This window comes from Nelusetta ayraudi, unplaced genomic scaffold (genome assembly GCF_046127955.1).
Source record: "Nelusetta ayraudi isolate G7.1 ecotype Tasmania unplaced genomic scaffold, CSIRO-AGI_Nayr_v1 ptg000031l, whole genome shotgun sequence".
Taxonomy (NCBI): Eukaryota; Metazoa; Chordata; class Actinopteri; order Tetraodontiformes; family Monacanthidae; genus Nelusetta; species Nelusetta ayraudi.
The window spans coordinates 3,940,890-3,953,865 of NW_027466081.1; the positions used below are offsets into that span (position 1 = coordinate 3,940,890).

A 12,976-nucleotide genomic window follows, 5' to 3' on the forward strand; every position below is an offset into this window, starting at 1 on the left:
GCAGTGTTGCGGGGGGGTGGGAGAGGAATTACCGGTGACATCACAAAAAGCTGATTTTCACAGACCTTCAAATGTGAGAGAGGTGGAAGCAAAAGTGGTAAAGGGAGGACTCATGGATAGAGATACAAACTGATGTTAAAAGAGATGGGTTTTTTTCATAGTAAGGGACAAAAGTTATAGCAAACCAAATAGGAATACAGAGCCAATTCTTTCTTTTTTTTCAGGGAAAATAAAAAAATTCCCTTTTACAGTGTCTCCCACTATAAAATTTCCATGTGGCCTAAACGTGTCGTCTCTCCTCAAGGACATGTTGGTCTTCCTGTACCTGGAGGGGCCGTACACCAAGGGCGTCTTCCGGCGCTCAGCCGCCGCCAAAGCCTGCAGGGAGCTTCGGGACCGGCTGGACAGCGGCGCGGACGACCCGGAGATCTCACACCAGTCTGTGTTCGTCATTGCCGCCGTCCTCAAGGTAACACACACACACAAACACACACACACACACACACACACACTCAAAAAAAGACACCAGGAAGTTGGTGCGACTGAAGTTCTTCCAAAGCTACATAAAGTCCAGACAGGATAATCTGTCTCTATGCAGACAGGCTGACACACACACACACACACACACACACACACACACACACACACACACAAGGTGGTCATTGTTCAGCATCCAGCAGTCATTGCAACCACAGGAAGGTCAGGGTTTTACACACCGCTAGCTGCTAGTAGCTAGCTAAATGATCTCCTGGTTGTTGCTTTTATGCTTTTATGTCTTATTGTGAATTTAAAACACTAAAAATATCAAATAAAATATTTTGCAGCCCCTGTTTGATTAATCAAGAAAAAAAACAACCTTTAGCTCTAGCCTTTATTTAAAGCCAGCCGACTGATTCAGTGACACCCAAGCTAAAGCTTTTCGTTTTCACCACCAGGACTTCCTGCGAAACATCCCCGGCAGCGTGTTGTGCGTGGACCTGTATGACCAGTGGATGGAGGCGATGGAGGTCGAGCAAGACGAAAAGAAGATGCACTCTGTCCAGAGGTGAGATGGACGTCGCGCACCCGAACGCGCCGTGATTTGCTTCATTCTTGACATAGCCGGTTCGACCTCCTTCCATTTCTAATGTCTCCTCCGCATCAGGCTGCTCCACCTGCTGCCGGCCGACAACCTGCTCCTGCTGCGCCACGTCGTGGCCGTGCTGCAGTGCATCCAGGGGAAGGCGCACGACAACCAGATGAACGCCTTCAACCTGTCGGTGTGCATCGCTCCCAGCATGCTCTGGGCTCCGGCGCCGAGCACGCCCGAGATGGAGGGCGAGGGCACGAAAAAGGTGAGGGAGAAACACAGAGACTGACAGCACCTTAATTTGTGTTAACTAAAGCTGCGTTTTATGTACATAGAGTGTAGATAGATGGATAGATAGATAGATAGATAGATAGAAAACAGGAAGCTAATCAAAGCTTGGAAATAATTGCAGAATTTTAACATTGAAGATCAACATTACTACAGTGAAAGAAGAGCAAAGAATGGAACTGAATTTGGGAGCAAAAAGGAAAATCCATTGGCTGGAAGTTTGACCAATCACCTTCCAGGACTATTCTCCTCTTTTTGCCCTTTTACACCTCTGATGGGCTCTTTTCCAGAGGAAAAAAAAAAGAAATTCAAGCTCAATCCCTAACGAGGGAAAAAGCTTCAGGTGAGCGCGGCAACAGGGCAGGACTAACGAGGCCGATGCAGGGCAGGTGTGCAGGGGAGAGCAAACTGGTACAAGGAGCCACATTTAAGAGTGACAGCGACCTGAAGTGAGACTCAGCGAGAGCCTCGGAGGCCAACATACCCAAGTTCATTTTCATTTAAACAAGAAAAGCAAAAAAACAAAACAGACAGATGAATAAAATAGAAAACTGCTCGACATGTCACACTTTTTCAACCACAAATTGTTGTTTTTCTCGGATTACAATGCAGCTGAGCTATTTTAATTGTCTTTCCGTAAACAGTCGAACTTGCTGGCATGACTAAGACGTAAACTTTCCCTCTGACTCTTGAGAAGAGGACACATGAGAGCATTTTCTGAAAGCCGCCTCAGCCGCCTGTGTGTGTGTGCGTCTGTGCAAACTTGAGGAATTTAGCAGTCCCTCGACATGATGACAGCAAATCACTCAGCCGTGAGTGCGCCGGCGTCAGCGTCGCGCACAACACCTGCGACCCCGACGGAAGGCGCTGTTTTTTATTTTTATTTTTATTATCAAATATCAGGCTTTTTACAGGAACGAGGCCGGCGTGTCTATACACACAATCGGATCCGTCAGCACCATCGCAGGCTTCGCCGCGGATGTGAGCTGACCCAGTAACGCGCAGCTGCGACGCGCTGAGTAAACTGTGCCTCGCGCACGCGCGCGCGCACACACACGCACGCGCCCCGGGGGTCACGTTCTCATGTCATCGCTCGCGATCTAAAAAAAATCACAACCTTCTCACACTGAAAATCCTCCCGGGCTTAGTGTGAGAGCCTGACGGGAAGAGGCAAGGCTTTTCACGCTTTCACGCCAGCTCGCTACGGAGCGCACGAGGAAGGTATCTACCTGATGATCTGCACGATTGTGCGAGCGTGAAGGAGTTAAAGCTGCCTGACAAAAACAAAAGGGCTGGTTCTGGCCTCGCAGATGGCTTCGGTTTCATCAACATGTGAGACTATTTCGGGGACGTGATTTACATTAATCCCCGGGTTAAGCCTTTCCTGAAAATGTCAGAGCTTTTTTTTTTTTTGACCAGAAACCACTTTGAGATGTGTGATTGTGCGTCTTTTTTCCCGCAAGTGCGGCTTTAGTGGTTTCTGACTTTTCAAACAAATCGTTTAGCCTAATTGTGCTGTTCTCGAGTTTACTCATCGCTTGCGGTGAATCATCGGCGCGCACGCTCATCCACTGTCGCATCTCAACAGGCCAGGCTTAAATTGCAATGGCCTCAATGGTCCTCGCAAACAAATTCTCACTGTCAGATCTCACTTTTTGTCATCCGGGGTTCTGGTAAAGCGGCCTCGCTTGATTCTTGATATGAAAAAAACACTGTTGGAAATCCTCTGAGCTAAATAGTGTTTTTGTGTTGTTGGCATCAGCATGCGCTGATGACTGACTCACAGTGAATCAGCTTGTGTGTCGCGGTTGCTGTGTGGTAAGGCAAGCTTTCACAGTCGCTGATGGATCAATTCATTATCGGCACTGGGGTTTGACAACCCCTGGATGAGGCTTTTGGCTCGTTAGTCATAGGTTTCTCTGTTCACCATTGTGTGTGTTTTCCATGTAACCAGGTCCGTTGTCAAGATAAATCACTGCATGTGATCAGGGCAGGACTGTGGAGGCTAAAAATGAGCTGAAAGAGGCTTTGATTAAGTTTGGCACTGTTAAAGGTCGGATTTTTTGCCTTTTATCCTCTGTGTTTTTATCCAAGAGTCCATTTCACCCACCCCAAAATAGCAAATTCAGCACTTTCAGCACCTTTTTCGGACCTTTCACACTTGGAGATTTGGACTGGAACAAAATCAGTGGGTCAAGCCAACACATTAGGCGGGGGACGTGGTCAGTAACCTGTGTGAGATGTCGGTGCCCTTTGTGAGATCACAATGGGCTTATTACTCAAACAGTACTTGAAGAGTTAAAAATCAGCAAGTGAAAGAGGTAAAACGGGAACCCAATTTTTCCCAATGGTAGTTCGGGCCACGGATTATCGGTGGACCACAAAGGTGAAGTAAAGTGTCTATGCGTGTTAAACGTCTGTAATCTGGGAGCTCAACTGCCTCAGGTTGCCTGCCGAGGACGAGCCTTCATTCCGCCGAGTCTCTCGTGCAGTCACCGAGACGAAACGCTCGCAGAGCTTTATGATTTGTGGTCTATTTGGAAAAGTCGCTGCAATTGAGTTATTCGCGAATACCCCAGTGGGTGGCTAGCTGGCTTGCTGGTTGGCTGGCTGGCTTATCTTTGTGAGTAAGCGGCCCCATGTTGTGTGTGTGCGCTCGTACCCGAGGCAGTTGAGGTTCATTGAGAAAACATGCAAAGAATTTCCTACAGGATCCAGAGGGCCGAGTTGGCGCTGCAGCGGGTTGACATCTCTTCTGCGAAACAGCCGTCTCTTTCACGCTAACGCACACATACACACGCATACACACACACACACACACACACACAAACATGCACGCTTGTCGGCAAAGATACCCTCAAACACCCACAAATACCGAAATATCTCCTTTACAAACACTCCCCTGATAACACTTTCACTCTGGCACACAGCCTGTTTGTGAGCGCAGCACGAGCACAGGCGGCCTTTCATTTCTGGGCATGGGGGGGTGGAGGAGGGGGGAGAGAAAAAAAAACTTTGAAAAATAACAAAGCGAGATTTCGACATTTCCCTGCTTGCGGTCGGAGCCGGGGGCCAACTCCGACCGGCGTGGGCCCCGCTGGCTGCGTAATGGATATCTTCCAACCTTGTCAGGAGACACGTGAACGCTCGGTTCGGGCCAGTCGTCTCCCCGTTTCTCTCGTGTAAACGTGTAATTTAAATGTTTTTGGCGGACAGAAAAAATGCAGTCACGTAGGAGTTTCTCAGCCGCTGTGTGTGCGACTCCGGATGGAGGCGGACAGGAAAAAAGATCCCGTTGTTGTTTTCCCACCAGCGTGGCTCTTGAAATGCAAACCAAAGTGCCTCTTGTGTTTTATTTTTAACCGGACATGTTTTTTTTTGTTTTGTTTTTTTTGCACAAAATACCCCGTGTCTGACTGACGCCCCGAGGAGGAGCGCTGGAGAAAGTGACCCATTGAGAAGCAGCTGTGATGTGTCCCTGTCTGCTGTATGCAGCAGCCATTGACGGGGTCTCCGAATCCTTTTTTTCAGTGCTAGTTTTTGGAGGAGTGCATGGAAAAATGGCAAAATGTTAAATTAAACATCTGATTTTAAAACTTTTTTTTTTTTTTTTTTTCAGTTTTTGAGTTACATGTTGAAGGGTGAGTTCAAAAAAAAAAGACACTTTACACACTTTGGAGGCCATAATGTTACTCTGCCTCATTCATGAAAAGAAAATCCAAAAAAATCTATCTACCAATAACCCTGGCAATAATGTGCCCAAGTTACCAGTTTCTTTTCTAGTTCACTTCAGTTCAGTTCAAATTATTTCATGTCCCAAAGGGCAAATTGGGTTGCAGCTCATAGGACCCCACAAACTAAAACAGTTCCAGTTTGTATCTTCTCACTTTTTCCACATTTCATTACAGCAATATTATGGTGTGTTACTAGTCCCCGGTGGGGCTCATCCCACCAAATCACTGGCTGAACAACCAATTACTGTCAACTTGTACAAAAGAAAGAAACCAGGCTACTGTGAAAGATTGCCGCCTACCTGGACTCAGCATTCAGTTGGATATGAATGTTGAGTGGGGCGCTCGAGATAACATCCCGCCGAGTGAAGGAAGAGGAATGGTTTGTGAATGGGCTGTTGACGGAGGAGTGAAAGTCTCCTGGACGCCTGTGGGCTCCGGAATTGCGCGGCGGCCCTTTCTGGAATGGCAGCGCGGCACTTACGATGAGTGACTGGAAGCAGAAAGCTGAATGAACACGTCACACAGGCCAGACGAGAGTAAATGGGGTTGGGGGGGATAACAAGGGGGAACGTGGGACAGTGGGCAAGAAATGAGGAGACTTAAAAACAATGTCAGGAGCAGGGGAAAGCAAGCTAACATGAAAGACAGTTGTGTTTTTGAACGCAGCTTTTTTTTTTTAATATTCATTTGTTTTTATCTGCTGTTGTAGAAATGGATCTAAATTAATTTAATTTGTTTATTTAACATGCATGGGTTCACCATGTGGAGAAAGACATTCAAAAATGGCTTCGGTCCATTCGAAGCCCCCAAAAAAACAGAGTTTTAGCAAATTCTTAAGAGAAATGTCACAAATATGGCTTACTATAGAGTTGAAACGTACTCCCTTAAATATGCAGAGGGTTTAAGACCTAAAAAAAACAAGATCTTTATCATTTAAAATCCTATCCAGACATGCAGATGTTTGACATGTAAGTCATCAAACGCGTGTTTCTTACTGCACTGTTTTCCACTGATAACCGCTGCACCCCCACGTCGACTGAAACAAGAAAAAAAAAAAATGTCTGGAAAGGAGATGCGCTGTTTATCAGGAATGTGCCAGAGCAGTGATAATATCTGAACAGAGCTCACCTGTAATCACAAACAGATCCATTTTAATGGCATCTTTGTCTCGGCCTCCCCCAGGCAAAAATCATCAAAATTCTTTCCCCCTCGCCCTCTATGCAGATGACACGTTGAGGTGCGCAAGACATGATTTACCCACCCGAGAGATGAGGTCTGGGAGATTTATACGGCCCCGGTGTGTGTGTGTGTAGATGAAGCGTGAGATAACCGCCATTTACAAGCGCATCTTGTAAATGGCAGAGCGTGGAGCAGGTCAACTGGCGGGGATGCAAGCAGTAACAGTCGGGGTGTATTTGTTCTCTGGCTTTGCAGGACTGTGCGGGATTACCCTTTCTAAAATTACACTTTAGGGCTTATGATATTATGTAACTGTAAAAACGATAGCTCTTTATCTCCCGTCATCCCACCCCTGCTTTGTTTACAAAAACAGTCCTAAAATGAGAAGGCCTAAGCCGCGGACTGCACGCGGAACCCGCTCGCGCGTCAGGAAATTCCGATTTAATTCAATAAAATTTGCCGCCGCCACTCGAGATTGCGCAACTACAAAAATAAGTGACGCACACAGTAATCCCGTTGCATTACTCCATTATTTGAAAAGTAGTTTAATTGCAGTATAGTGGATTACTTTGTAATAGATTACTCACCAACACTGCACACCTGTCAAAAACGTCCTGTTTCAACTTAAACTCCCGGCTCAAGTCCACGATATCGTCGTCACGTTACGGGCGCCCTGAATCGCACCGGCGGTTTAAAATCATCTCGCGGCCCCCTCAAATCATTTTGTTTACTCTGAAATTACGCTGCAAAATGAACAGAGAGCAGACGGGGCCGTCTGTTGCATGACTCATTTAACACATGTGGACGCCATGCAAGTCGTACAGCAGAGAGACAGCATCTGGCCCGACAAACAAACAGGGAGGCCCCCGAAAGAGTGTTTGTCCCAGCTGTGCGCCACCGAGACGCAGTCGCAGCAGGAAAGAGAAGAGAAACTGCTAATTTATGAACACGACGGGCCAGACTTGAGTTGAGACTTTTTCCACTGGCCCGGGGAGGATGTGAGCCCGAAGGCAAATAACTGTCCTGGCGTTCGGAGCCTTTTTGTGTGTGTGTCACAGGGCAACTTTTGTGTCTAATAAATTTTGTTGACACAGTTTAAAAGGCGGCAGCTTCAGAATGGTTTTTTTTTTGTCTCTTTTGGGAATGCTTCCAAGTGGGTCGGCGTTTCCCATAAAACAGCACTGTCTGCATTTTTCAAAACAAACTCTGGAGAAGAAGCATTTTTTTTTTTTTTTAATTTGAGGCCTATTTAGAATATCTCAACATTTTCATGTTTGTCAAGAGGTCTGACATAGACCGGGGGTGGACACTGACATAGAAGGCCGCTGATATCAGTTCATATGATGTGATATTTTTCCAGTGAAGTGGCATCTCACGACACGTAGAACCTGTTTTTGTGCAGAAACAGTGTATTTTTTCTCTCTGAGTCACCTGACAAGTATTCAAATGAGGAGCCAAGCCGTGACGTCAGATATTATCAGCACGTTATCGGGTCTCGGAAGAAGGAGTTTGGTGTTTACGCGTTCGATGTTTTCCATCACGTCTCCATTTGACTCGTGTCAAAATCGCCCACCGGGCGGCTTTGGTAGATTGATCTGTATTTTTCCACACCCGTGCGTGTTTGTGTACGTGACTCCACTTAGCAAATTTCCGAGTTTACTCATCGTGTCGGCGCCGAAGCTCTGCAGCTGCTCGCCGAGCCGGGCGCTGAACTCTTGGCCGCCGTCCACCGAAGGCATCGCCGCAACCCAGTGGTTGGAAGCAACGAAGTACGAATACTTTGCAACCAATGCTGTTGTGTAGTAAAATATAAAACCGGATCAGATTTTACATTTACTTTCTGGCTTTGACTTGAGTGAAGGAGTTGAATCAGTATAAGTATCTGTACTTTTAAGAATGCAAATACTTTTGCAACCCAAACACAAACAGAAACGAGCCGTCGGTGCATTTCTGTGTCTTTTTAACCCGAGCTCGCTCTTCCCTTCGTAGGTGTGCGAGCTGGTTCGCCTGCTGATCGAGAACTGCTGCAGCGTCCTGGGGGACGACGTCGCGGCGCTGTTCAGGAGCTTCAGCCAGAAGAGCAGCGGCAGCGACCACGGATCAGGTGGGGCAAACAGAATACCTCCACTTGTCTCCGAGCGGCGTTTTTTTTTTTTTTTAGACAAAGGAGAAGCAGAAACGGCTCGAGACAAGAGGCGCCATTGAAGGGGGCGCAGATAGCCGGCAGCTGGACTGGTTGCTCGCTCAAAGCGCTCGTTCATTGACAGAACCTCAGTGTGCTGCATCTCAAAGAGATGTCACCACGAGGTGGTCCCAGGAGGACAAGCGCAACCCTGTGTCACTCGATTGGGGTCAGCGGTAATTGCGCTGATTGCCGGGGGGGTCACAGGTGCCGACTTAACTGAATCTCTTCATTCATGAAATTCCGCCGACTGACGTCCCCGACGCTTTGAATGACACGTCGCGGGTCAAGGAACAAGCACGATGTGCGTCCTCCCGCTCTAAAAAAATTTCAAACCAATTGTATTGGGTTATAAAAGTGCTTTGATGTGTCCAAACATCACTTTTTTTTCCCATATGTTGTTCAGTTATTGTGTTGTTCCCAGTAAGTGGTTGCTAGCTAGGATGGTTCTTATTTAAATATAAGAATATACATTCATCAAGGGTACTTGCTCCCAGTTAGCTGCCATCTTACACCACCAAATTTCGAAGGAAGCCTGGTGTGGACAATTCAGCTGCCTGACAGCGCGCTTCGTATTTAGGGTATACGCTCGTATTCTCAACTAAACCAATGGAGAAGAAGGTTTTGTGCGCAGGCCAGTGTAGTTTACTGGCAAGCCCGGGAGAGGGAGGGTGAGCGAATGAGTCCTGCAATGCTAAAATCTGACCACTAGATGACACAAACGTACACACTGTACCTTTAAAATGCGTAGGTCACCACTCGTAGGGTAATACTGGACAAGAGACTAGTCTTTTCACTGACGTTGTCTTTTTCGTCACCCCTGCCCCACAGACGTGTCGTCCTTCCAGATGAATGACTCGTCCTACGACAGCCTGGAGAACGAGCTGAACGACGACCCCGAGTCGCCCTACCAGGAGGAGCTGCCCCTGCGGGATAAAGGCAAACCGGACAGCCGCAGCCGCGACTCGGTCATCACCCTGAGCGACTGCGACCCGGACCCGGACCACGAGAGCGACCTCCTGCTGCAGCTCCCCCCGCTGGCCCGGCCCAGGCGGTTCAACCCTGCCAGCCGGCAGCCGCGCGGCCGGCAGGCCAACGGCTCGCCGTCGCAGGCTCCCCGCAGGCTGCGCCGGAGCTCGGAGCCGGCCCTGGCCCTGGAGGGCGCGACGCCCATCCCTCGCAACGCCGACTCCACCCGGCCGGCGGCGAGGAAGGCGAGCTACGACGCCGCCATGGAGGGGCAGGCGGTGGACGAGGTCTTCCTGGAGGAGCGGCTGGGCGGGTTGCAGCTGAAGGAGGAAGAGGAGGAGGAGGAGGAAGAAGGGGGCGGCGGCCGCGAGAAGGTGGGAGCCAAGGCGCAGGGCGGCGGGCGGAGGAGGGCCAAGCACGTCCCGCCGCCGCCGCTGCGCCTGGACGCCAGCTGCTCCAGCCTGTCGTCGCCCGCCACCTCGCCCACCGGCTCCTCGCTCAGCTCGCTGGACTCGGCCTTCTCGCAGTACTCCACCGACTACAACTCCAACCACATCGAGCCCGCCCCCCCGCTGCTCCTCCTCCCCGTGCCCCACCCGGGGCGCCCCCAGCAGTCGCCCCGCGGCTCCCCTCCCCAGCGGGACGCTCCGCCCCCCAGGACTGGCCACGCCCCCTCCAACCCACACGGCCTCCACCCCAACACGTGGCTCAAGAAGGAGCGCCGCCTCTCGCTCAAGCAGCCCGACAATGGCAACCTGGAGGCGGAGGAGGGGGAGGAGCCGCCGCCCGTGGCCAACGGGAAGTCTCACCCGGCTGTCAACGGCACTGCCGGCGTCCAGGATGCTGCGGCCAACAGGAACTGCCGGCGGCGGTCCAGCAGTCCCCCGTCCTACCAGCAGGCGCTGCTGCAGCTGCAGCACAGCCGCTCGCCGTTCTACAGGGGCACCGAGAAGCCGCTAACGGTGCGCGAGCTGCGGCAGCTCCACGATCGCGCGGCCCCGCCCACAGGAAGCGAGGTCACGCAGAGGCCGGAGGCCGGCGCACTGCCCCCGCAGGGAGTCTTCTTCGGACAAAGCGGCTCCGCCCTGGTCCTCCAGAGGCAAAAGTCCAACCCCCCTCCGGCGCCCGCCGCCGTCGAGGCGCAGAATCGGACGAGGACCCTCCCCCGCCGCGCCTCCGAGCCGGCGACCGCGGCCAGGAACTTGAACCTGGCCTCCGGCAGCCGCACCCTGGGCCGGCCACGCCCCTCCAGGTTCCAGGGCCAGGACAATAACGGCGACGGTGGCAGCGGCCCGCTGCCCAGGGAGACACAATTCTGCCTGTCGCCGTCGGCCACGAGGGCCGTCCGGGACTACTTCACGTCCCAGGGCCAGGACAACGCCGACGCCTGCCTGAGGAGGAGCCAGGAGGTGGCGCTGGCCATCGTGCAGGGCAAGCGAGAGTGGCAGAGCAGGCGCTGCAGCGACCCCCGGGTGGACGAGTTCGAGCAGCTCTTTTTCGCGGAGGAGTCGTACGTGTGAACGAGACTTTTTGGGACCGAAAGCGAAAGTGACGGACTGTTCAAGTGACTGATAATTGTGCGAGTGTCTTTAACCGTTGTGATGATTTCGCCTCCGTGTAAACACCTCTCTCCTCCTGGCAGCTCTAACCCTTCACTTCCTGCTTCAGATACTGTCAATACCTTTGGTTTTATTCCATTACTTCCATTCAGCGTAATTGATTGTCACGCTAATTACTTTTGCCGCATCTGTAATCCCGAAAGAAGAAAAAAATAGATGTTTATTTTGCATCTTTGAGATGAAAGGGCCTGAGTTCAACATCTGGACCAGCAAACAAATATCAGAGCTTGTTTTCAGCTGTTCTGTTGCAATCTGCTTAACCTTTGAACATTAAGAAACACTTCGATTTTGATGTTTCTTTCTGAGGAAAAGCAGGGGTCAAGATGGTTTGGAAGCTTAGACGTGCTTTGTGTTTCGCAAAGTTTCGCAATATTGACCACATCTGTTATAAAAATGGGTTCATGCTGCATTGCTAACGTTTTCCTCTGGGCTTTGAGCGGAAAAGAGTAGTTCAAACCTTTCACTGGCCACAAAAAAAACCAAACAGATTCCTGGTCAGCAACACCTGAGATGTTTATTTCGAGCCACCGAGGCAGGTTTTTTCCAGCCGTGCCTGCTAAATGTTCCCCAGCAACCGAGCAGCACCTCGACTCCACTGCATCTGCGAGAGGGCCAAGACACTTGATCGTCCACCACTTTGAGAAGCGTTTCTGTGCGTCTGAACTGAGTCGGTATTTATCCACCTGAGCCGTGTTTCCAGAGACACACTGCGGCCACTGTTGTCCCCCGCGGCTCTGGTTCATATCACTGTGAGCTGGGAGAGCGGGGAGTGAGGAGAAACGACCCGTGTGTGTGTGTGTGTGTGTGCGTGTACGAAAAAGCGTCGCTGCTGTTGCCTGTTGCAATGTGATCATTGACGGCGCGTCCTGAGCGGGAATGTGAGAGAACTCTCTCCTCTTGCTTTCGTAGCACTTCAATGTTGGCGTCCTCCCAGTCCAGAGTGATATGGGTGTATCACTCCTATGTGTCTCTGTGTTATAAATGTGTGTAAGTACGTACGAAACATTCAAGACTTTGTCGTACCCCCCCCCCAAGTGTGGTTAATTTTGTCCATGATGATACGACTTATAATATTCCAGCTGGTAGCCGTTGCTGTTGTGATAGGTGACATTTTTTCCACCCTTCATTCATTACTATGGTTATTATGTACAAATATATATGTAAATACTTTTAACACAGTGTTATTGCGAGCGCATTCTTCACGTCGGTAAGGCCAACCTCCATCCAAGCGTTGCCATTGTAAATGGCCTCCACATCTTTAAGTCTTAACCATGCCGCTCTGTCTGCCGCAGTCAGCATTGTTCAACTTGTAAAGTTCCGCATATTTATAATACAGAAATATATAATTATATATAAATATATTACTTTGTTACTTCTGTTTGTCCGGTGTGTGTGTGTGTGTGTGAGAGCGAGCGTGTTTTTTTTCATGCCCGTGTGTGTGCGTGCGTGCGAGAAAATCAAATGTGTATTTTTGTACATCCCAATTCTGCTGCTGCTGTCTCTCTATAGAAAGTATATTTGCTACAAAATGCACCATTTGTAAATTGTGTCATTAATGATTTTTTTTTTTTTTTTTTTTGAATAAATGTCGCTCTTGTGAAACTACTATCTGATGCCAGTTTAACTTGCTTTGTGTTTGAAAAAAAAAAAAAAAACAAAATCACTAAAAAAACAAAAAAAAAAACCTGCAACTGGACAATGTCCACTGGTTGCGGGCATGAGAAATTTAGGGAGGATTAAGCGTTACACAATTCCTGCTGAGGTTTGGGAAATAATTCATGGAGAAATTCCTGTGCGGTTCCCCCTCAGACTGCAGCCCAAAAGCGCCCCAGAAATGTTTGTTTAAGCAATTTGAATTGTGAGTGCGAACCTGATATGAGTATTTACTGCCAGGATGCGTCCTTTTTCTTTACGAACACAAGAATGAAGCGAGGCC

General features: G+C 49.6%; 1 protein-coding gene across 5 annotated transcripts in view; it reads left to right on the forward strand.

Moving 5' to 3' along the window:
• arhgap20 (Rho GTPase activating protein 20) overlaps positions 1–12,645 on the forward strand; it is a 55,839-nt gene extending 43,194 nt beyond the window's left edge. For all 5 annotated transcript variants that reach the window (XM_076030932.1, XM_076030933.1, XM_076030934.1 and 2 more), the window contains exons 11-15: positions 305–469; positions 936–1,045; positions 1,145–1,334; positions 8,260–8,374; positions 9,284–12,645. In XM_076030932.1, the coding sequence (XP_075887047.1) occupies positions 305–469; positions 936–1,045; positions 1,145–1,334; positions 8,260–8,374; positions 9,284–10,941 (2,238 nt within the window). In that variant the 3' untranslated portion in view covers positions 10,942–12,645. The remainder of the gene's footprint in view (positions 1–304; positions 470–935; positions 1,046–1,144; positions 1,335–8,259; positions 8,375–9,283) is intronic.
• The last annotated feature ends 331 nt before the right edge of the window (positions 12,646–12,976 follow it).